The following is a 25727-nucleotide window of genomic DNA, read 5'->3' as shown; positions in this document are numbered from 1 at the left end:
AACTTACATGGTGAAGTTTTTATATATTAATTATGTGCCAGATTGCCACTTGGTGACCAGAGGAAAGCAAAACACTGGGTTCTGCTATTAATGAATGATTTCCCACTCTCTCCCTTCAGACAGGCAGCAGCTCATTTAAATGAAAAAAACAAGCTGGGAACAGGTCAGATATGCCTTCTCTGTGGCTCGTGAAGGAAGCCCAATTCTGCCTCAAAGCAAAATGTTTACTAGTTGGTCTCATGAAGTTAGTTTAGTGACACATGGTGGTCTGGGTCTTTGGAATATGTACTTCATTTTTCATTATTTACAAACAAGGTTGTTTATTTCACTTCCTTATTTACACTCTTGCATCAAGAACAGAAGTAAATGGGATTCTCAAGTAAGACAAGCTTAAAATATATTTTCAAAGAGATGAAAGAGTAAATAAAAAAGTAACATCTAATATACTATGTGACTTGAGGAGAAAAGAATATATCATTCCCCAAAAATATTCAGGCCTCTAAAGCACAGGCAGCAGGGTATCTAAAAGGATTAAAGCCATGACTCATCTGCATAGCTTCTGTTGTGGCAGTGCTAAACAGTGCCATCACAAAATAGTAACTGCACTAGAAACTCCTCTCAGTGTATCAGCATGCCTCTGTAGTAAGCCAGACCACTCTACAATACCCAAACCAGAGCAGCAACATTAACATTTCTGATACTGCTGATTTGCTCGCCCTTGGTAACAGATCACATTTACTGTTTACTGGAAGCTCTCCCAATCCAAAAAAAGTAATCATAGAGAGAAAGCCCCAGTGGGGAACAGGTTTGACTGATGAGGCTACACACACTACTGCACAGCAATCACCTCCCACAGGGAGAAGCAGCAGGTTATTAAAGGTAAGAGTAACTTTTAGAAGACAAGGGTGGAGTTTCAGACAGCAATTATTCATAAACTACAGTCCTGCTTATACTGCAGAATTCTGATCTGAACTAAAGTTACCTACTGTAAAATATCACCAGCCACGTTTTGCCCATCTCTGCAAACTACCTGGATGCTGCAGCCTTCAGACACCCTTGACTATGTATATATAGTAAGTGTCTTTGATGCTAGTTCTGGAAATAAAAACAACAATTTCTCCTTTTTACCTTGTGTGTAAGGTATGGACAGTAAGAGACACATGCCCTGAGGTCAAAACTCACATATCCAATCTGTCAGTGCTGGCTTAAAAAAAAAGACACCATCTTTGTGCACAGCACGGATGAGAAGGGAATCCTCTGCCCCCTGAAAAATACACAGTTGTATTTGCAGGAGCAATTGTTCATTTCTGATGGTGTGTAACTGGCACTGCCCATATGCCTATAACACAGCCAGGGGTGTGACTGCTGCACTCACATACCTGAAATTGCTTTAAATTTAGCAAGTACAAGTAATAGAGAAGGAACACCACAGAATCCAGTTTAGCCCAGTTTCCATTACACATTCTAAGAATGGTCTTCAGTGTTGCTTGAAGACCAAACAACTGCACCTCCACTGCTCCCATAACATACAGAAGTTAAGTAAACCCACTGTGGACATGCTTACACTGCTGCTGTGAGGCTGAATTTCAGCTATGCCCAACTGTAGTGCATCACTTCAGTGCTTCAACAGTATGTGCCTGACTCAGCAAAGATGCTACTTAGAACATGACTTGGGTGCTTTGGTGCCTCACTGCTCACTGCAGACAGTGCCATGAAGTTATGGAGAGTGTTACACCTACTCTGGCACTGATTATTGTAGCCTAAACATGCAAAGCAAAAGGAAGAGAGCTAGTGCTGTATCCTACAACATACACTGGAACTGCATAAACTTGAAATTCAGTCGTGGAAACTGGAATGTCTCAATAAAGTCACGACACATCTTTACTATGCAAAAGGTTACAAAACCTCACACTACACCTACAACAGACCTGAAACCAACAGACTTTTCACAAGAGAGTATCACAAGAGACAAGGTAATTTAGTGCTTGTGGAAGAGGTTCTGCACATACAATGAAATCCTGCCATAAACCTCAAACAGCAAGTATTCTAGTCATTAAGTATCATAACACAGAAACCCCAATGTGCAAAACTCATGCCTTTCTAAAAAAGATCTATTTGAATTTATTTTTATTTCAAAAGTAGAAAAATTAAATAGGGGAAAGAAATTAAGGTGGGTTGGAGAGGTGTTTGTTTTGACTTAAATCATATGACAGCCAATGGGTGAAACAAAGCTGGAAAACAAATGTGGCATTAAAACAGCTAGAGTTTAGTTTAAGATGTACAATCACTAGGCTGAAGTAAGAATTTAAGAGAGTAAGACCAGAATTCAAGAGGATGTTAAATGTTTTACTTTCACTGATGTCACATGGTCTGTTGGGCAATAGGTACATTTCCTGAAAGTGATGGGTAATTGAGATGGCCTACAAAATAAGAGAAGGATTGGGTTATGCTTTACTTACAAACATATGAGAATTGCATATACTTCTCCTGGTAGAACACAAGCATATCAATTAACAGTGCCTGGTGACTGAGTTTATACACTGTTTGGTTTTTTTAGAGAAAATATTTTTCATGTAGCTATAGACAACTTCTGACATAAGCATATCACTATAATCCTACATGTCACTCAGACTCAACATCATAAAAGAACAAATCATCCCTTATTTTATGAAGTTCTTGAAAATTGTTTCTTTGAAGAGCAGTCAGGTCTCATCTTTCACAGGTGTTCCATCACTGTATGATTTTGTGGCCCTAGCAGTCACAAAACTAATTTCCAAAATTCCAAACTTTTGGGATGAACACATACCCAAGACTGGAAGTTTCCTGCTCTAAAGTCTCTTTTGAATGAAGTAAATTGTGTTTGACTCAAGATGAAACTGCAAATCCTTGAAAATAATCCTATTTTGAACTATAGCTTATACTTTAATTTGTAATCAAAGCATGTATTTTCGATTGACAATTTGTCTTATGCCCCTCCAAGTCAAAGAAAAGAAGGGAGTGTGCCCATTGCATCAGCTCTTTGCATTAGATAGTTCTCTTATAACCCCATGTTATGTTACAGAGGTTTAACAAACAGACATCAGCACTCCTAAAGCTTGACAAGTTTATATAGGCATTTTGGAAGAAAATTTTGTTGTATTTTTACTATTATACTATAAATATATTTTATTTCAGATGTGTTTTTTCTGTTTCTTTGGGTCTTACTTTGATACAAGGAAAAAAAAATCAATGGAAGGCAAATAATTAGGCAAGCAGAGGGCTCAACTGAACACCCACTTGAAATAATTAGGGACTGTCAAACAGCACATGGAATATAATCCAGAGGTATGAAAGTTTATTTATTATTCTGTTCTGAATCTAGAAGATAACCCATTAAGTTCAATTTGCACTTGTAGGAATGCTGCAGGTTTCCATCCCCTGAAATTTTGGTGGAAAAGAAAAGGCTGTCTGGATGTTTGAACGGCACTCAAGGGCTTTAAACCAAAGCCAAGGCATTGCTCTCTGAGTGCAAAAAATACTTGGTAAACAGCTCTCCTTTTCCCCCAGAAGTGGTAACTGCAGTATGTATCCCTTCCTCAAAGAGGGAGCCCTTTGGTCCTTAATATACTGGTCAACACACTGAAACAGGAAAATTGGCTGATAAGCCAATTTTCTCTGCCACTCTTTGAAGGATCAAAAATTTACTGATTTTAAGAGTAGGAGATAACATTGCATTACCCATTACCTTGGAGTATTCAGCACCTTCTGAACTGAAATAATATATAATATTTGGTTAAAACACAACAGCTACTCCCCTGGAAAGCTCTGGATTCCATCTCCTAACATTTCTAAAAATTCACCACTAGCTTTGGTAGATTAATCTAATCCTTAACTATTCTTGAATTTGCCTAGTTGCATCTTGCAGCAATTGATTTGTATTTGTCCTTCACAAACAGATGAGAGATTCCAGGATTTCTCACAGTAAAGACAGTGCATCTTGAAAATAATCTCTCCATCTTCCTTTCAGCAAGATAAAAATACACAAGTCGTTCAGAGTCACTTGAAGGCGTTTTATCCAGCCCTCTAGATTTTGGTCTTTTCCCAACTGAAATAAAACAAAACCAACCCTCAACATGAAGGTCACTAAATCCATTAAAAAAATAACCACGTTATTAATTACTCCAAATTCTTTAATTTTTAGCAGCTTATTAACCAAAGGGGACTTCACAGCTAATACAAACATGGTCAATGTCATAGGGTGAGATCTTTAGCAGCTACAAGATGAGATCTCAACTCCAGTTTTTCAGCAGACAGAGAACAATTCCAGTTAATTACCATTTTTTACCAAAAAATTGCCATCATTGTCTGTCCTTCACTGTCTAATACTGCATAAAGTACTATCTTTAGTATGATATTTTGGCAAAAAATTATTTTATATAAAAAACCACAGAATCTCAACAAGTTTTTCTCTTCTTTGTCAAGTCAAAGCCTTTGGTTAGAAGCTAAGCAAAAATACTCTCCTGCATCCTAGAGCATGCCTACCATTATGGGAATTTAAATACATACCAACTACCTAAAGCATAACACAATCCAGAGACAAAAATGTTAGGCCTTCTCTCAAAAAAAAAAAAAGCCTTTTCTGTTTAATGTAGGTAAGAAATTGCAAGCCTGCAACCAGAGAGCACATTCTCATCTATGTACACCACAATCTTGTACCCAAGCTCTGTATTAACAGGAAAGGATTCAGTTGGAATTTAACATTCAAGGACACACACTGTACCAAAGTTATCCTCTTCAAATCCTTATCCTTAAAGAACAACTACACTGGAAGCCTGAGGAGACTTTACACCATCATGCTTTCCACAGTAAGAAAACACTGCTACATGAACTACAACATGCAAGCCACATCTATAACCTGCCAGAATGGGTCTGACCAGCTCAGCTTTTAAGAATTGCAAAGTTCAACCATTTTTCAGATTAATTTTTCAAGTGATAATGAGATAATCTAAAAGAAGAAACCAATTACATTTGGTCAAACACCTGTGCATACAAGAGTATTGCATGGGAAATTCAAAACAAGGGACAGAGAACAGTCTTGGGAAAAGGAGTGGTAAGCAAGCCTTGCTTTTTATCTCTCCATTTTATTTGTTTGGATTTGTCAAAAGACAATTTACTGCACAGGTAAATGTGTGAAATAGCAGAATACCCACCATATACATCAGAATGTCTCTAATCATCACCATTGCTGTTTGATGATCGTTCCACGCTTGGTTTAGTGTTTGTAGAAAGTTGTTATTCAAGGAGTTTAACACATCTTCTCGCACCTGAAGCAAAAAAAAATAATAGATTGCCATAAACTCAAGTCAGTTTCTCCTGCAGCATTTAAATCTTAACAAACTTAGCTTCAGCACAAATTTCCTTGCTCCTCTATGAACTTTTCTGTGGAAAAATATGACTTCACACATGTAAGAAAAATGAGACTAAAACCACGAAGAACAAAATAAACATAGGTATTAAATTTCAAAGGAATTCCTGAAATCTCAAATGTTAAAAGTATTTTGTACAACTCTTCAAAGGTTTTATCTCCTATGTTATAGTGTTTAAAGTAATGCTAACTTTACTATCACAATTAATTTTAGAATACTGGTTAGTAGCAGTCAATATTACAAACAGGAACAAGTACAGGTGGAAAATTGGCCATGATGACATTTAGAGAGACAAGCTGAGACAGCATAAAGTTACAGCAAACAACCATCACTGGTAAAGACCAGATTCTTACACTGACAGTCCATACTCTCCAGCAATGAGAAAAAAAAGTCATCTTTGTTTATACAAATGTATTTGCTCATTTGATTCATCTGTCTCAACTTCAGACTTTATGCTTCTTTGCCACTACTACTCCTGCTAATAAAAAAAGAGCATCCAGTTTCATATTTTGATTTTATGCAGCAGAAATATACTATGGTGCTCAAGCTTTAAACTCATGTAAAGGAGAAACCCATGGCAACGTAAAAAAAAATATTCCAGAGTTAACAAAATGCAGGAATTGACTTTTGACATAACATGAAGAATATATTCTGCCCTCGCTGTAACCCAACAGAATGTATTCTCACATTTACAGATCTGCACTTATGCTTGGGTGAGTGCAAATTTCAGCACAGAGAATTCAGAGGAAAATAAAATGCACACAGCAAGCAGCCACAAACTGCACCAACATCACATGCAACCACCTGAGAGACTTCATTCTGTTAAAGTTTTATGCAGTTATTAGGCCAAACCAGCATAACAAGGAAGTCTGTCTGCCACACTACTATATATACGCCATAAACTTAGATGAGTAAACCAGAGACAGAGCATGGTACATCACACAAACAAAAATGGTCTCTTCTCAAGAATCTCTGGAAGCTTATCCCAACAATATTCACCTTGTTCCTGAATCTAGGCAACACATGTATCTGTAGGTTGTTCAAAGCTTTCTGAAGTCTTCAAACACCCACTCTGCAGACCTGAGCAAGGCCTCTCCTTTTTGCTTTTTGAAAACATAATATGCAGTTATAAGCACTGCTTAGCTGCCTCATTCTTTCTGATCATGACCATCATTTACCCTTTGGTCTCCCAAATGTGTGCTCTGTTAACATCCAATCTATGTAGTTTTTAGCCAAAACATAAATATGCATTAAAAACTTCAGCAGACATACTTGTGAAGAGTATGCAGAATCTCCCAGAACAAGAGAAACACACGTGACATGGTTGCTTTCACTTCTTTGGCCAATATGTAATAACATCGAAAACATTATTTGGTAGATCACCCACACAGGTAAAATTTACCAAAGCATGATTAGCATTAATTTTACAACACTTTTTTCAAACAACACAGAGGCAGTGTGCCTTTGTGATTGCACAAATCCATCACACTAATGCTACTGGGCCAGCCAGTGTCAAATCACACACCAACTGGGAGCAAAAGGGGGTTCTTGCCAGCAGGTAGCAGTGATGAATTGCTTCCAAGCAGACACCTGAACACTCAACAGCAGTGCCACCTCTGCTCCATACAGAATGTTATGTGGCTTTCTGGAAATGTGTTTTAAAGTGCTGTACAACAAAACTACTTCAAGAGTATCTCTTCTCAGTGACATCCTCCAAGGTTTATTTTAAGCTGCAGAGAGGTTTGGGAAGCTATTCTTTTAGTTGCTACAAAACCCACCCAAATTATTTCTTACAACAGCTGTCTAGTTAATAATTGCTCAAAACATTCCTTGTATAGGTCATGAATACAACATTACAGGAAAACTACTATAATGCACATAACATCTTAGCTATGCAAAGATGCAGAGTCGAACCACTTTGGTAGAATAAATGATTTGAAGTAAAAAAACCTGGATATCCACACTCTTCTACAAGAGAAGACAGCCCTTCAGAGAAACAGTTGCTACTCTTCCAAAGCCTTAGGAAAATCTCAGTCTCAAAGATTTTTATCAGCAGAATGTTACTATGAATTAGTGAAGCTTGTAGTGATTTCTGTGACAATATTTGCAGCTATACAGTGAATTGGCAAGGGAAGCCAGTTTAAATAGGACTGTCCATATAAAGACTCACTTGAAAATAAATTAGCAACTTCATAATCTATGTAAGGTGGTCTTATAGTTGCAAGGATGAAATCCAGTGTATAACTTCAGGCTCAACTGCATTTTGATATAGATCTTCAGGAAATACAGAACCCTTCCCCCAGTCTCTTAAGAATAGTTGGCAGAAGCTTTCAATACCTTTAAATAACTCTTTATCAAGTGTACACAAAGCAGACTTATGGCCTAGTATTTTCTCTCTTACAGTGCCTGGCCTGATGCAGCAGCACAAATAGTTCAATTATGTAATTTCCACTACTTGTAAGGACAGCCAGAACCTTCTATGGGGAGCAGCAGTAGAGAACAGCACTTTCTGAACTAAGGTCTCAAGCCTTCAAAACTTTTATTATGGAGTTTCTTTATCTTCTACAAAAATCCAAGTAGTCTAAAAGATGGTATTCTAAAATCTTAAGAGTCCCAAGTAAGTTAACAGATTAACTATGATTTTACCAGAAATGTCTGTTCATCCCTGCAGCTGCTATCCTACTGCTGAAAGAAAAAAACCAATACTGAAGAATACTGATGATTCTGAACTGTTACTTACTTTCTGGCAATTCCCTCACATTCTTTTGCCCTCCATATAGTAGTAGACTTGCAAAAGATCATCTGAAAACATCATTAAGAAAATATAAAGGCAGATAACACTTCATACATTGTCAGTCAGGCTTACAGTACACCCTAATGCTCAATGGGTAATTCACCTCCTACACAACTTCTCGTGTCATTCCTCCCTATTTGTTGATGTTATGGAAATAATTTCAAATTCCCTGTAGGAGATGCCTCTCTTATCTCTCCCCTTCTCTCTGTGACACCACAATAGCAAATTCTAAAGCTTGCAAAGGATACCAGACACAACTGAGTCCCAGAGCAGACATGCTTCCTTCAGCCCACACCTTCTGCACCAGCACCCCACACAATTCCTTCTGCATTTAACACTGCCACAGTGACCAGCTCTGTGCCCTCCCTAAAAAATGCTTTCTTGCATGCTTGCCTGTATTATTATTCTGAAATAGCAGGTACTGTCCCTACCAAACTCAACCAGCTGTATCAATTCTGTCACAGCAGTAGAGATGTTTGGTAAGAGTAAGACATATTGCAGGACATGAGGATATCCCAAGCACCTCTTTCTTTTCAGAAATGCTCTAGTGTCTCCCCAAATGACCATATTTCAGTCCATTTAAGTTTAGGACAGTCCTTTACATCTCTGAATCTGATGTACACTGCACTGAAAAATCAACAAGACTGTACTGGGCTTGGCCAACAAATCAATGAATTCCTTTGTCACACACACACAGTTTATAGAATGCTTATGGTATGTTGCATGTCATGGGTTTAGATTTCACTAGACTATGATGTGTGCATAAAAATCATAGAATGGCTTGGGTTGGAAGGGACCTTAAAGACCATCTCATTCCAAATCCCCTGCCATGGGCAGGGACACCTTTCACTAGACTCAGTTGCTCAGACCCCCATCTAACCTGGCCTTGAACACTTCCAGGGATGGGGAATCCACAGCTTCTCTGGGCAACCCATGCCAGTGTCTCACCAGCCTCACTTCTCACCAGAATTTCTTCCTACTCTCTTCCAGTCTGAAGCCATTACCTCTTGTCCTGTCACTACATGTCTTGTAGTGTAAAAATTTCCTCTCCACCTTTCTTGTAGGCACTCTTCAGGTATTCAAGGCCACAACTACATCAGCCACTTCCCTCAGGACTCGGGATGCATCTCATCAGGTCTCAAAGACTTATGTATAAAAGGAACTTCAAGAATATTATCCTGTAAACTTTTTAACGTCGAGATTTTTGTTTATTGTAACACAAGTGATGTTGCTCATTGTCAAATGGTTTAGAGAACTGTAAATTAAGCTCTGTTTTTAAAAAAAACACTTAACATTTGTATGAAGAAGTAACAAACTAGATTTGAGAGCTGTGAAGGAAGACTGTCCACATCAAGTGGGCAAGAAAGGGAGAACTCAGTGAAGTACCTGATGCACAGGAATTAAATACTTGAATTAAGATGAAAGGCTTCAGTACTTTCAAAATTCAACTGTATTTTTAAATAGGTCTACTTGTACCCTACTTAAATAATGATGTCAATACACAGGTAAAGACAAGTTTTAGCATGTCCTTACCCTGTAGTAAAAACAGGGTAGTTCAGGACAGCTGACTCCTCTCAGTGATGCAGAGTACCTGCCTTTCTATTGCCCTCATCATGCAGCCAGAACCTGGTGATTAGTACTTACAAGCCATTAGGGTGTGAGAGTTCAAAACCAAGCACACTTGACAGTAACTCCCTTGCAGGAATGTACCTTGTATTGATTCCATCTGCACCTATCATTTTATTTACAATTAAACAGGCTGTAAGGACAGTACACTGTATTACGTCCTGTTGTTGAGAAGTTAAATGCTTATAAGAAAAGTATTTGGTTTCTAATTAAAATGCTGAATAAGCACAACTTTCTTCTAATAGTTAAATAAGCATAAAGTGTAAACACAGCTCCTAACCATGTCTCACCAACAATACAAGCTTGTGCTTTCCAAGCTTTAAAGCTATTTGTAAAAACATCTGAACATACATGTTGCCTCTACCCAGTCTCTTCATCTATTCTAAATTAACCAGCATGACAGGAATACCACAGGAATGTAGCATTTTTGTAAAAAGATAATCAGCAGATGTAGACAGCAAAGGACAATGACGTTTCAAGGATTCTAGCAATCTCAAATTTGGGTTTGGCTCCTCAGCAGTGCTCCCTGAATTGAGTGTAGTTCTTCAGTAAAAAGTGACTCACTTCTGCACATTTTCATTTTTATAAAAGTTATGAAATTTAATGAACGTTTCAGTTGGCAAAATCTCCCTCTCCTAAATTCTAGCATTCACCACTGAGTCTCTAAATTTACAAAGACTTGTGATGAGAGGATTTATTGTTAATTAGCTACTTAAAATTTAACAGAGAATTGCCCTTGGGAAGAGACAGTGAACAGAAAAAATTTCTCTAAAATTTCTGTGACAAAGTGTGAGGTTAAACAAAACTTTTTTTTTTTAATCTATCTTACCACAAGTACTAATGGCACAAACATAAGATGTCATTATAGAACTGATCCTATTCTTAGTAAACAATGCACTATTTTTTCCATACTTCCATCTATAAGTACCTCGACATAATATCCCCAAGTAAATACTCAAAAGGGACAAGGAGTAGCTTTGAGCTACTAGTACAGATTATGCATGCACAGATTATGAAAACAGAAGAGTTTGAGAGTCACAGATGTGCTACAGTTATAGAAAAGAGCCATAAATTATTCAGCCACTTCATACAGGATGTGTCCTCTCGTGCAACAGTAAAAAAAGTCCACGTTAGAAGCAGTTTTAGACTATACTTGTTCAGAGCACACCTTTGAAACTAAGATTTTAGAAAGAAAATAACACATTTCTCATCCACAGCAGTAACTCCAGTTGGAATGTACAAAAAACTCCCAAGAATTCTGCATTATTTAGACATAAACCTCCCATCCATTCCCTGTAATTCAGCCATAAATAATCATCCAACACACATGATGGTGTACAACTTTGCTTTTCAGGTGTTGTAAAAACAGCCAGTATATGGGATCAGAGTGGACATGTGTCTTTTTTTCAAAGATAGGTAGATATGGAGCAAGGCAGGCATCTCTCCAGACTTGGAATTCCAATTATCCCTAAATATTACGTGGACTCCTAAAAAGTGAGTTTTAACTTCGTTCAATTACATACTTATTAAATCAATTCTAAACTTTTCTCTCAAAGACAGGAGAGGTGGTTCCATGGTTTAACATGAGACCTAAAGAGTCCTTTTCTCTGATGATACATCTTCAGAAACAAGAAGTTTCTGCATGTCATTTTGACCAAGTTTTGCAAGGGCCAAAATGATAGAATACAGACTACTCAGGACTTTTGTTGTTGCTGAGCTGATGTTTTTGAACAGTGCCTACTGCCTCTTTAAATAGCATAATCCTACCACAACTCTCTCATTAACTTGTGAATTAGTTCATTAGCCCATAACAAACAGGTTCTTACACTGGTATTTATTTTGTTCCACAGATGAAAAAACTGACTCGAAAACAACCCAAAATTTGGCCTAAGAAAGTCATAAAATGCCACCAAAAAGGCCACAAACTTTTAAAAAAAAGATCCCCAGCTCTCAACAGTTATTCTTCAACAAAAGTTGTTTCCTGTTATACACTTTCACACACTTTCTATGGTCTGTCCTCCATTAGTAACTTACAAAAAACAGTACCTGGAACATGAAGTCATTTGAGCTGGGTGTTAGCTCTATGCTACTGTTTCTGAGAGAAGCTACACAACTGCAACACGAGGTGACATTATAAAGTTAGATTTTTTTTTTGTCCTTTAAATAACTGTTCAGAATTCTTTCCTGTAAGATACTTCCATTTTAATTAATTAAACGACAAACCTTGTTTATTAGATGCTCAGTGACCACTTCTCTTAGTCCAGTGTAGAGTTTTTCACCATGTTTATGTAACACCATTGTATATGCATTCCTATACAGCTCCTCAAAACTGAGACCACTATTGTTCTTACGCTGGATCTCTTGGATTGCATTTTTCAGAAGATCCCAAATGCTGTTCACATATTTCTCATCCATAGTCATCTGTAAAAATAAAACAACATGTTATTGTTTAGAATCAAAAAAGAATATGGATAATAGAAGGTAATTGTTCTGCCACATCTTGTTGATTTTATTATCACAAGGTTTCTCAAACTTTATTAAAATAGTGTTTATGAAACTAGCAAGGATTTAAAGAAACAGTTACGGAAATTGTAATTTGTTAAAGTTTAATGGTTTTTCCTTTCAGAGCTGCAAAACCACAGAATCCAACTCCAGAGCCTTTTTAGGTGGAAAGCCAGGTATTCATGGACATGACCTTCTTCCCTACTCTTCCTCCACAGTGCTAACAATGATGGATGGTTAACTCTCATCCCATACTACACATTACTTGGTGCCTCCTAAATTGTACTGCAACACTAATCTGCTTCACCAGACCCCAAATCAACCTGTATGATAACAGATAATGTCTGACACAGGGTTAGCAAACTTAGTCATCTGCTTGATCCACTAGGTGCTTCAAAATATGTCAGATAAAACAGTATCTGGGATTGCAAGTAAGTGTAGCAAAAAATTATCAGATGTCAGGATTGCTCAAAGTTTGTGAGTCACTTTGGTTTAGTTTATATGAAAACAGGAACTGAGTTAGCATTTTATATGTAAAGAAAAAGGATGAAGAGTGAAGAGAAAAAAAGCTGCTATTCCCACAGTTACTGTGGAAAAAGAAAATATCCCACACACCAATCTACCAATATCCCAGATAACAGTCTACCAATAATGTCAAAGTAGCCTTTAAATAAGAGCTAAAGTAGTGAAAGAGTAAAGAATAATGGTGTGACATTACAGAGGAAAATCATGACCAGGTGTAGTCTACCTCTCCTTCCCCTTCCACCCAAGAACCATTAATAGAAGAAAAATATGGAAAACTAGATTTGACTGCATTTGTAATCAAACACAATTATTAGCAGAACTTTTTTCATAACAAGTATATTTTTACATGTATTTTCAAGTTATCATATCAACTTCTCTAGGCATTACAAATAAAAGTACAGCTCATGATAAAGAGAAGCCATTCATTGCCTTGGGAGGGAATGGGCTGCTGAACAAAATCAAAACAAGACACACAACACACAATCTTCCATCCTGCTTGTCTTCTGGAGTTTTGGTTAAATACAAAGATTTTTATGATAAAAATAATCCTATCACTACTTTTCCCACTTCTCTGATACCAGATCCACTAAACTACTCAACTCTATATACCAAAAACTTGAGATATGGTGTTAGATATCCAAAAATTCTTAGCTCCCCATCTCCCAAAAGTAAAGCCTCAAAGTAGCAGAGGAATGGCGGATGGAACGTCACGTGTCCCTCCACACTTTTTGCCTATTCTGCTATGTGTAATACTGAAAGGTCAGTAATTCTGTTTTTAATTTGCATTTGCTACATTGGTGCCTCTTCAGGGAAATTATTTTCTAAAGCCTTCCTGAACCAGCAATTTTACGAGTACTGATAATGAAGGCGAGCATTTAGATTTGCAGACAGCAATCCAAGTAAAAGCTTTTCAGCCTTCTTTTCAAAAAAACGAGGTTTTGTTTTCAAACAAAGCATAGACTCAAACCAACACCTCCCAGTGTCCTTTCCTCCCCTTGCTAATCAAGAATCTCCAAGCCAACACGACCTTTTTATCTCAACTGTGATTTAAGTGCACCCTGTATTTTAGAAAAGGTGTGATCTGTATAAACCTGGCAAATCACGGAGGTGTTACAGCACTGCTGCTTCTGGGCTGGTCACAGTGAACACCTCTGGGTGTTACAGATAAAGCAGCACTTTGGATAACTCAGATCTGTTCAGGAAAATACTAAAAGTGAACTGTTTAATTCTTCTACTTTTAATCCAAATGCTATAAAAACGAAGGAAAGACTGTAATGTTATTTGCTCCAAACTCACTGAATACAAACATGAACATGGAGCTTTCTGCCACTTAACAGTTGACACACCACAAGCTGCTCTGGTCTGGAAGCACAAGAAAGGTGCATAAAAGGTAATTTTAAGGAGTACACACCTCCATGGGATAAATATACAGAAATATTTGAAAAAGTATTATAAACTTATTACCTTTTAGGATTAAGCATGAAGGACTCTGCTTTTCAGTGCAGCTTCCTATTCTGCTGATGACTTAGATTAACATCTGTGAGGTTTTATGGGAACAGGTTTGCTCAAGTTCTAGGATATCAAGGATATCTAGGATATCTGAGCACTGTCTTCCAAAAAAGCTCTAGCACAGCTGGCTTATTTGCAGCAGTGTTTTCTAACAAAGCAAAGACTCCTAACACTTTAAATAATTCCACTCTATTTGGCAGTAAGTCACTGCAGTAAAGTTTGAGCAAAAATGTATTATTTCCTCTCCACTGCTGAAAAATTGTGTACCATTTGAACAGAAGAGGTCTTCCTGTATTCTCAAAGGTACATTAGATTTGCAATGGCTAAATCTACCCTTGGATTATTTAACTCACAGGTTCATCTCTTTTCATCCCCTTTTCCTTAAGTCAGGCTTGTATGCAGATTTAAAATCCAAACAACTAACCAATACATACATTTTTGATACTACTCAAACACTTTGCCATTTTTCAAAATTCTGTACAAAAGCATCTCTGAAAACACTATTAGAAAACTGTGACTCAACAGGGAAAATTTATGCAACTCTCTGGATCCCTACTCTATGAGTGATAGACTTCCACAAATATGAACACAGAATTAGAGCCCTGATGTTTTTTCATGTTCATTCCCAGATTTCTTTTAATGGTTATATTTTAAAAGTGAACTCCACATTTTTAATACAGTTGCCTTGCTCGTGTCGTGTATTGTTGCAGATTTAGCAGAACCCGGATTGCTGCTTCTGCTGGTGCTTTGGAAAAAAAAAACCACACACACAGGTCTGGAAAGGCTTTCAGAAGCAAAATCCCATTAACTTCAGTAGTGCCTACACCCAGATTCACCAAGATAGTAAGAAGCCAGTGTCCAAATAGAGGAAATGTGTTAATGTACTCCTGCTTATCTGAACATTACCTTTCTTGGGGAATGGGAGAGAGACCAAGTCTGTTATTGGCAGGAGAGAGAGCTGTTTATAAGAAGCCGCTAGTTGGAAAACTTCCACAAACCGCTGCCCAAATGCTAATGATTCAAAGATGCAACTCGAACACAAACATCTGAACTCAGAGCATAGCACAAGTACATCTTGAGGAAATTAGACTAAAACGTCAGTGTACATGAAAGTGCAATCATCTCACCAAAAAAAAAAAAAAGTCTGCAAAGGACTCAAAATGTCCTTTATTCCACAGTGCAGGATCACTCTCAAGCCCCTTCCTTTAACAGTGTTTGTCTATCATATTAAAAATTACCAAGACCAAATAAACAATCACTGCCAGCAATCTACTGCCATTATCACCCGAAAAGCAGGTAAAGCTGGTAACAGTCCTGAAGAGACTTCTCAGTGTCTCCCTCCCAGAAGCTGACATTACAGGCACCTGTTTGAGTAACTTACTGGCATCAATCACAACAGAACAGTTCAATTCTAGGAGTTTTCTGATTAACATACAACTTCAGACAAAATATTAATCACCCTCCTTCTAGTCATGTAGGTCAAAGGGAAGTGCAACATCCTGTCCCTAGGGAGCAGGAACAACTCCATGTGTTAAGACCTGCTGAGGCCAACTGGCTGGAAAGCAGATTTGTCAGAAAAGAACCCAGAGCACTTGAAAGACATCAAATTGAAGATGAATTAATGGGCCTGTGAGGCAAAGAAGATTAATGGTATTGTGGGCTGCTTTTGGAGGAGTATTGCCAGTAGGTCAAGGGCTCTGTGCAGCACTGGAGAGACATATGTGGAGTAGTGTGTCCAGTTCAAGGCTCCCCAGTACAAGAGAGACATGAACATACTGGAGAGAGTCCAGTGAAGGGCCACTAACCACCCTCTGGAGCACCTCTCACATGAGAAAAGGCTGAGAAAGACAGCCTAGGGAAACCCTGCAGGGATCAAATCAGTGCATACAAAAGCCAGTGGGAGGGTGTACTGAAGAGGGAGGGAACCAGCCTCTTTGCAGAGGTGCCCCATGACAGGACCAGATACAACGGGCACAAACTGAAACACAGGAGATTCCCCCTGAACATCAGGAAAACTTTATTGTGAGGGTGACCAAGCACTGGCAAAGAGCCCAGAGAGGCTGTGGAGTCTCCATCCTTGGACATGGATTCAAAAGCCATCTGGATACAGCCCTGAGCAACCAGCTCTAGGTGACCCTGCTTAAGCAGTGGGGCTGGACAAGGAAGTCCTGAAGTGACTTCCAACCTCAATCCCCATGTGATCTGGTGATACACACTATAGCTGTACACTGAGGAAGCAGGAAAACCAGGGCTCCTTGAGTAAATGTGACCTTCTAAAACTGCCAGTACCAGTCTTCCAAAGGAAATGCATTGAGGGATAACAAAGGTGAGCAACAAAATACTTGTGGTCCCCAGTGGAACCAGGCATTTGTTCCCTGGCTTATACCAACTGCAGTCAAAGAACAACACTAAAACTCCCAGACTCACAAAAACCCACCAGATCTACTGCTGGAAATTCTTTGCATAGAAATAAATGCTTTGGCGTGTAATTTCCATTCTGTACACTTTAACTTTTACAACAGTTTCGTTTGGATGCAACTTCATTTCATATTCTTGTCAGTTGATCGTTTCACCCTTAACACTACAGAGCTTGCTCCTCTTACTTATATAACCATGCTCTGAGTGCTGTGAACTGCAGGGAAGAGTTACAGGGGTAAACTGTTAAGAGCCTGCTGATTCTAGAAGGTATACACCAACTTACTTTTACTGAAAGTAGCTATTTAGTCTTCTTACCAAGAGATGGTTAAGAAAGAAGTGAGGAAGAGGTAAATAAATGTCCCACAGAATCTCTGTAGGAGTATCCACAGAGGTTTACCCATCAGCAGAAACAGGAGACACATGAACTAGTACTCTCAAGACTAGTGACTGTGGCAGGAAGAATGTAACAAGGAACCATGGTTTACCCGTCAGGAGGGAATTACTCCAGAAATCAAACAAACAGCTGAAGCTATCTCTCGATTTTTACAAGAACAGAGCATAAACATAGAAGAAAGTAAGTTATGGGACTTCTTATATTGGATTTCTTTGCATGAACCTGCATTACCTCTAACTGGACCTTATCAAATATCATCTTGGAGGAAAATAGGGAACAAGATCGTTGAAAAAGCCAGTGAAGGAAAAACGGACGCCCTCAAGAATTTAGCTGCATGGAAGGACATTATGATAGCTTTAAATATGCACTACAGAAAGGCAAATGCACCCAGGAAAATAGACTCCCCCCCCTCACTCCTTTCCCCTCAAACCCCCCCCTTCAACCCCAGCCCAACAACCTAGAGGTAACATTGCAAAACACAGCAGACATACAGCTATCAACTACCATGTTTAATTTTCTAAGTCACAAAAGGACAACTTTACTAATTGACAGATTATCTGCTATTATAAAAAGTTCTTTTGTGTTACAGGGGGTAAGAATAATAATAAGAGGGGCCCCAAATCAAGTATTGACTTCTCACTATTTTAAAATGCTGTTAGACAATATGCCATACACAACATGGAAAGCCAAACTTAAACAAGTAGCAAACAAACAACCAGTTACAATTTCAACTGCAGAAACACATAACTCTTTATATACAGTCACTGCAAGAGCCTTGAGAAAGCAAAACAAACAAAACCCTCATATAACACAAGCCCAAAGATGCTCCACAAAGTTGCAACATACAACAATACACACCTCTAAATCCACTCAAAACACAAACATGCATAAATTGGCCTATACCCAAATTAAACAATTAGAATGGGAGGCAAAGACAGGAATATCAAACATTTTTAGCAGCAGAACAGATATAACCTCACAATGGCCCTTAAAAAACATCCAAACCTATTTAACAAGTTTTCTTAAACTAGCATCCCCAAAGCAAAACACAGACATTATAACCAGCAATAACCCAAACATTAACTCTGTTTCCATTGGACCCACTGAAATCACTCATTCTGTAGAACAGAGACTGCCTCTATCAAAGAGGAAGTCAATTAACAGCAGATTTTTCCCAAAAGCAGCTTTATTGCAGCTGAACCCACAAGTGATCCAAGAAACAGGTGGCCCAAAATCAATAAAACAATGGCCTTTCCTTAAAACAGAGGTGATGCATTTACATACACTACCAGAAAACCATATAAACACAGCCTCACTATGTACAAAAACCCTTTCACTAATCTATCGATCTCTCAAACCTAAAAAAAAAAAAGAAAAAAACCACAAAAAACCAAAAAAACCAAAAACAACACAAAAAAACCCCAAAAAAATCCCCAAAAAAACAAAAAAAACCCCAAAACCCCCAAAAAAACAGGGATAATCACAAAGAAGCAATAAATGATACAACAGAACCAAAAGAAACACATAAACAGTAACCAATACAAACCCAAAACTCCATGAGTCAAACACAATAAAGGGTTTAAGAATGCATGTGTAAGGAGAGAATGAAACGGTGGCCACCAGAGTATGAATGAGAAAGTTGAGTGGAGATATGTATGTGTGTGTGAACGCAAATGCACTTTATAGCAAGACATCTTAAACACTACTTCAAACAATACCACCTCAAACACAACATCTACAACCCAACACATTTCCCTTTTAAATAAAGATGATGCCATTACACAAAGTCACCCTCAGATAAAAGGTTATCCACACCTACAAACCCTGGGTAATTTGAGATTGCTTGAATATTGCATGAACCAATAAAGTTGTAAACAGTTCAATAAAGGCCTTGTGACGATAGGCCCTTTTTTTATAATTAGTTGAAATAAGATTGGTTATAATAAGAATGTTAAAAATGTATTGTTTCTCAACTTGTTAATAAAAAGAGGGGGGAGATGTGGCAGGAAGACTGTAACAAGGAACCATGAGAGTTGTAGTCTTCTGGGTTCTCACGTATGCTCAGACAATACTTGATTTGTCTGAGTGGGGTTCGTGCCTTAATCAACACCCCAAGAGACCACAGACAGCTTCTTATCCTTCTTGAGCAAGAAATTTCTAGACAAGTTCTATGAAGTTCCCACAAAGATCTCAGACCAGATAGGCCATTGTTAATTCTCAGAGGTTCTAAACAGACTGTCAACACACTTGCAGGACATTTTTACTTTCAAAAAAGTCACAAACACCACTACTCACTTTTTCTACAGAGTAGTTGCAGTGTTTATCACCATTCTACACATTACGAGGTGAAACATGTAGATCTGAAAGGAATTACTTTTACAGAACAAAGTTTCTCAAAGTTTTCAAAAAACGCAATCATCTGCCTCATTCCTCTCCATGACATCATTTACAGGTCTAACACCACAGAGCACTGGAATGAGAACCAACAGAAATTACAGAATGCAGGTGTTTACCCTCTCTACCTTGGAAGGAAGTGAGTAGATACCAACAATTATAGTTAGTCAGCAGTGCTGGGAGTAAACATTTGCACCTAATAATTGCAGCCTATTCTCACTCCCCCTCTTCCCATCCCTCAGCAGACAAAATGAGCAGGGTCTGATTGTCATCTAAAGCTGCCACCATATGGGCCTGACCCACGGTCCAAGAGGCAAGGAAGACTCCCACCAATGGTCTTCAATTCCACTGCAAGACAGGGCATTCATCAAGATGGTATTAAATAGTCTGTTACACAATAACTCAGCATCCTTAGCCCGTATCCTTCATTCGGAATGAAATTTGGCTGAGGTTATCCAGAAAAGGGCAAGAGCAGCCCATTTCCTGCCTCAGAATCTAATCACTACTTGAATTTTTATAAACCCTTTGAATATTGTTAATTTAAAAGACAAGAATTTACAGTGACAGAGATATATTGTCTAGCGTTTGCTCCAAGAATATCTCTGAAAAATGGCACATTAAGATATGGAACTACATATTCTTCAAGTACAGGGCAGATAAAATGTACTTCTATTAATGACAAATGAAGAGCTCAATATTAACACTTTTCTGAAGTTTTCATCACTGTGTAAAAACGAGCATATCTGGAAGATGTTGGCTCACAATCTCTTGCTCTCACACTGGCTACATATACTTTCTCACAAATAAAAACAACCCATCTCTGAAGAACTAAAAACATCAGGCACAAAGTTCCTCAATAGTCTTGTCTGAACAAGTTGACTGTTACACACCAAAACATGACTGGAAGCTAAGAGAAGGAGCATGAAGAAAGTAAGGGTCACACTGTCTCACTGCTGTTCTCCTGCATCTGGGCTATTACTTTGGACATCAGTCGAAAGAGTCACAGGGAAGTCAGAGAAATGTGCTACCAAAACTAGCCCTAATAAGTAGGCTTTGCTCCTAGGTGACCTTCAGTAGCAATCAAAGATGACAATACAGTGTTATCCACATCTCCTAAGGAGTGTCAGGAAATGCCTATTACACTATTACAGTCCCTCAGAGGGTGTGGGGGGTGGTGGTGGATCTATGCCTATAGATTCCCCTGACACCTGCCAGTTATCATCTACAAGATTAAATATTGACACCATTTTTAGGATCTGTGTTTTCTTCTTCACTCATCCATTGATATTCAAGCCTTACCCTTGTTTGGGTAGGCAAACACTACACTAAACTTCTCCAAATTCCTCCTGCAAGGAATACTCATGGCACCGTGTTCCTTCCAGGCTCAGAAGATGAGCTGAGTGACGAGTGCTGAGAGTAATCCCCTAAAGGCCAAGGGAAGAATCAAGTTCAGTCTCACCCTCAAAGAGGCTCCAGCCTCTGCAGGGAGGGCTCCATGACAATACTCTACCACCAACAGAAATACAGGAACTGTAATATCCAATTTCCCTTCCCAGGCTTTACTCAGCAGAAGCCAGCAGAACATGCAATTAAATAAAAAAGGAATTCTGTCAACTGAAACATCCAAGAGCTGTAGGATTTTAGGTAAAACACACTCCTTATCCACTTTGTTTGAATGGGCAGCACTGAAAAGCTACTGGGGTAGCATGGGGTGGATGGGTTAAGTGAACTAAAAAGTAATTGCTCCTTAAAAGAAAGAGTTGTACCTCCTGCACAAGGATTCAGAGATTTGGTTTACCTCCATGGCATTGTCTCAGAGCATGCTGGTCTCATCACAAAACAAGTGCTGCTTTGGGTGGAAGCTTGAAGAGGAATGCAATTGGTTGGTTGGTTTTAAGCTTTATAGCAAACTCTAATATGTAATATGCTCCAAGAACTTCCTTTTTCAAGTAAATTTAAATGCCAGAAAAAAAAGATTTGTTCCTCCTCTCAAAAGGTAACACTTGTCTGCATTATAGGTAGGCCTGACAGGAGTTTCACTACACAACAGCAATTTAACAGCCTATAAAAAAAGTTTAAAACAAGTCTTTAATAGAAAATGTCATACTGCAGCAATAGTTTTGACATATTTAGGCAACTGAACAAATTTAAGGATCAGATATTAATGTATCTTTTCTATTTCAGGAACCAATTCACAAGAATGGTCCTGAACTCATCTCAAACTTGTCAACATACCTCTCTTACTCCAGGTTTCAACTTCTGTTTAATCCTTCGCTTTTCCCAAATGCCCCTCCTCAACTTCTGTCTTGCAAATATGTGGAACATAATATGCTAAAAGGGAAAAAATGAGAAAAACAACTCCTCCCAATCACCTGCTTCATCTGAACTATGACTATGAACTATGTAAGTCTGAGCAGCCATCTCTTTCAGATAAACAAGGCAAAAGATAACCTAAAGGTTTTTGTTTCATTTCGTTAAAAAACAAAAACAGAGACAGTCTGAAGAAGCAAACAAATAAATATAAAGGTACACAGTGGTGATTCTGTGAACATAACTTTCCTCTTACAGACCTTCACACACTTCCCCAACACTAACTCACACTAAGTGTTTGTGACTACTAATGAGGAACTACAAACTCAGTTACACTCTCCAAAAATCAACTTACGGGTTCAATTTGCAACTTACGATGCTCAATTTACAAAATGCACCTTCAGTCACTCTCATTGATATAAAGAACTCTCAATAATACAGACAAAAGCAGAATATTACTTGTCTGAGTGAGTCAATGAAAAATGAATGCTAGCTCATCAATCTCATTTTTCATCCAGTCTGTATATGGATTCACACAGTCTTTAAGTTTCTGTATAAAAACTGTATCAGCTAGTTAAGTAACAACATGGAATATTCAGTCAGTAAACACTGCTTCTACAGTCACTTATACAAAGCTTAACAGTCTTTTACACACTTACTAATTATTTTCCACAGGACCTAAGTGCCTTGAAATACACCTATACTTTAGTCAGCAAGGACTGATGGATGTTGTCCTCCAACAGGGTTGGATACTGAGGAAAAGCAAAGAAAACACACCAAAATTAACTTCTTCTCAACAAGCTTTCTAAGGTGCTACTAATTACACTAGAGACTTTATTCTACTGTTGCAAGCTTTGCCCAAAGAGGATAGTAAAATAGTATTTAACAAAATACAGAAATCCAAGTTTTTAAATTACCTCTTTTCCCCAGCATCTGCAGACAAACCTCAATGCCTTTCCAAATATCAGAAGACATCAGGTGTAAAATTAGCAAATCTCCCCCTGCCATCATGCAAGCTTCTCCCCATTCTGACATTACAGTATGAAAGTTGTTTTTAAAAAAGTTGTATTTAACAGACCACAATTAACTGGTTTTGTTCAAGCTTCTAGAAGAACTGAACTGGTAAGAGGCTAAATATAGGAAGTTCTAGTTCAAAAGATAGTTGTCACTGCCATAGAATGGAAGTGCTTATACAGCCAAAATAGCAACATTGCCTGTGTTATTAACCAAGGTTCTTTTAAAAACATTCAATGACATTTCCACAGTGCTCATTACTATGGCACCTGAAAATGGAGGAGGATTATAAAGCACCCATAATGAAACTACTTATTTCCTGAGAACACTTCAAACTAACAATAGTAAAGAAGAACTGTCTATACTGCTGAAACCTCTCTTTCTTCCTTGGAATAGAATCATCATAGAATCATAGAGTCATAGAATCAGATGGGTTGGAAAGGACCTCTGAGATCATCAAGTCCAACTCTTGATCCACTACCACCACAGTTGCTAGACCATGGCTCTCCCCTGAGCCTTCTCTTCTCAAGGCTAAACAACCCCAGCTCCCTCAGCCTCTCCTCATAGGACTTGTGTTCAAGCCCCTTCACCAGCCTCGTTGCCCTTCTCTGGACCTGCTCCAGCACTTCAATATCCTTCCTAAACTGAGGGGCCCAGAGCTGGACACAGCACTCCAGGTGAGGCCTCACCAGCGCTGAGTACAGGGGCAGAATCACTTCCCTGGTCCTGCTGCCACACTGTTCCTGATACAGGCCAGGATGCCATTGGCCTTCTTGGCCACCTGGGTACACTCTGGCTCATGTTCAGCCTCCTGTCAATCAGCACTCCCAGGTCCCTTCCTGCCTGGCTGCTCTCCAGCCACTCTGTGCCCAGCCTGTAGCGCTGCAGGGGGTTGTTGTGGCCAAAGTGCAGGACCCGGCACTTGGCCTTGTTGAACCTCATCCCGTTGGAATGAGCCCAACTCTCCAGCCTATCCAGGTCCCTCTGCAGAGCCCTCCTGCCTTCCAGCAGGTCGACACTCCCTCCCAACTTGGTGTCATCTGCAAATTTGCAAATGATGGACTCAATCCCCTCGTCTAAAGCATCGATAAAGATATTAAACAGGACTGGGCCCAACACTGATCCCTGGGGGACACCACTGGTGACCGGCTGCCAGCTGGATGCAGCTCCATTCACCAGCACCCTCTGGGCCCGACCCTCCAGCCAGGTCCTAACCCAGCACAGAGTGCCCCTGTCCAAGCCATGGGTTGCCAGTTTTTTCAGGAGTATATTATGGGAGACAGTGTCAAAGGCTTTGCTGAAGTCCAGACAGATCACATCCACAGCCTTCCCCTCATCCACCAGGCGGGTCACCTGATCATAAAAGGAGATCAGGTTGGTCAGACAGGACCTTCCCTTCCTAAACCCGTGCTGGCTGGGTCTGATCCCTTGTCCATCCTGTAGGTGCTGTGTGATTGCACCCAGGATGATCTGCTCCATTACCTTGCCAGGTAACTGTTAGAGCTGAAGTCTGATCTTTCATGTTTAGCTTTGCAAATTAACAAAGTCATTTTCAGACGTGAAGTTAGTTCTTGGTTTATTTCAGTATATGTATTGAACACTTATGGTGCAAATAATGTGTGGGGGGAAAAAGAGTGTATCAGGCCAGGATTGCTTAACTCAAGAAAAGCCTATTCTGAATGACACAGAGGAATAAATACAAGGATTTTACACCAAAAATCTACCAAATCCCTCTCTCCTGCCCAAAAAGAATAAAAATTAGTATCAATATTTTGAAGACTAATGAGAAGTTGAGAGTCCTCTTGATTCACTTTAGAAGTAGTAATCCTAAACCAACTTTCCTCAAATTAAAGCAATGGGACAAAAAAAAAAACCACAACACCAAAAAAGGCTAAGGTAACAGCAGGAAATATGTTCCTGAAAGTAATACCATAGCTTTGTTTCTATCCTAAACAAAGTTGGTATTAAAAGAAAATATTTGAACCTAATTAGAAAAGTAGAATATGGAACAAAGAAAAGCTCAATTTCTGGGAGTGAATCACCCCTCCCATATATCAGTAGGATCCTGGAGGTTTAGAAGGCATGGGGAGGGACAGGTAGTTCTGCACTCAAACAGATCAGCTGTTTGTCTGTGGCTGTCAAACAGGCTCTTATCAAAGGTGAAATGACAGACAGTGGAAACAGTGACACAAAATTTTATAAATTACTCGGCATACCTTTCCCCTTTTACAAACAGAGCCAAATCCTAAACATTTCATTCAAGTAATTTAGCATTCCACTGCAATAAAAGCTTGTAACAGCCAAGGACATGCTTTTCAAAAATCTGAGGACTATGTGACTACAAGCAAACTACCACAGAGTACATTCAACTGCAAATTTCCTCAAAGCAGCTTACTCGGGATCCCGGGCCATGTGCCGGCTCTTACGCTGCAGGAAGAAGGTGGCTCAGTCCTCTTCCACTGGAACTACTTCCAATTTACTAAAGACTGAAAGCAGAAAGGGAAGTTGTTTGCTTATCTATAACCTAACAAGATTTACTAGCTGAAAATTGCTGAAAATCTCAAATTTCACTGGGATTTAGGTCCCTGACTCTCTTAATTTGCTTTTACAACAGTGTGGGACTTCAGCATTCCAGGTGATGTGCAGCAGGTTGTCTTGAAAGTGCCATAACTGACAATGGGTCACTGTCAGCAGAAGCAGCATCATTACACCCCAGACAACTACTCATATCATTCCAAACTCTAAACCAATAGAAATATTTATTTTTGTTGTTGTTTCTGTGGTTTTTTTTTTTTAGCCCAGTCAAAATAGATTGAAACTTTGATTCAGTATGTGA

The 25727-nt window shown here is 38.9% G+C and overlaps 1 protein-coding gene across 1 annotated transcript in view; it reads right to left on the bottom strand.

The window, feature by feature from the left end:
• Positions 1-25727, bottom strand: part of CUL3 (cullin 3) — a 58550-nt gene that overhangs the window by 24354 nt on the left and 8469 nt on the right. Inside the window, exons 2-3 of the mRNA XM_051781427.1 lie at positions 12049-12246; positions 5190-5303 (exon numbers count right to left, since the gene is read on the bottom strand). Coding sequence (XP_051637387.1) covers positions 5190-5303; positions 12049-12246 — 312 coding nt within the window. The remainder of the gene's footprint in view (positions 1-5189; positions 5304-12048; positions 12247-25727) is intronic.

This window comes from Manacus candei, unplaced genomic scaffold, assembly GCF_025592945.1.
Source record: "Manacus candei isolate 608988 ecotype Guabito, Panama unplaced genomic scaffold, ASM2559294v1 h1tg000015l, whole genome shotgun sequence".
Classification (NCBI taxonomy): Eukaryota; Metazoa; Chordata; class Aves; order Passeriformes; family Pipridae; genus Manacus; species Manacus candei.
Note: the sequence above shows the minus strand (reverse complement) of the source record. Positions and strands in the feature narration are given on the sequence as shown.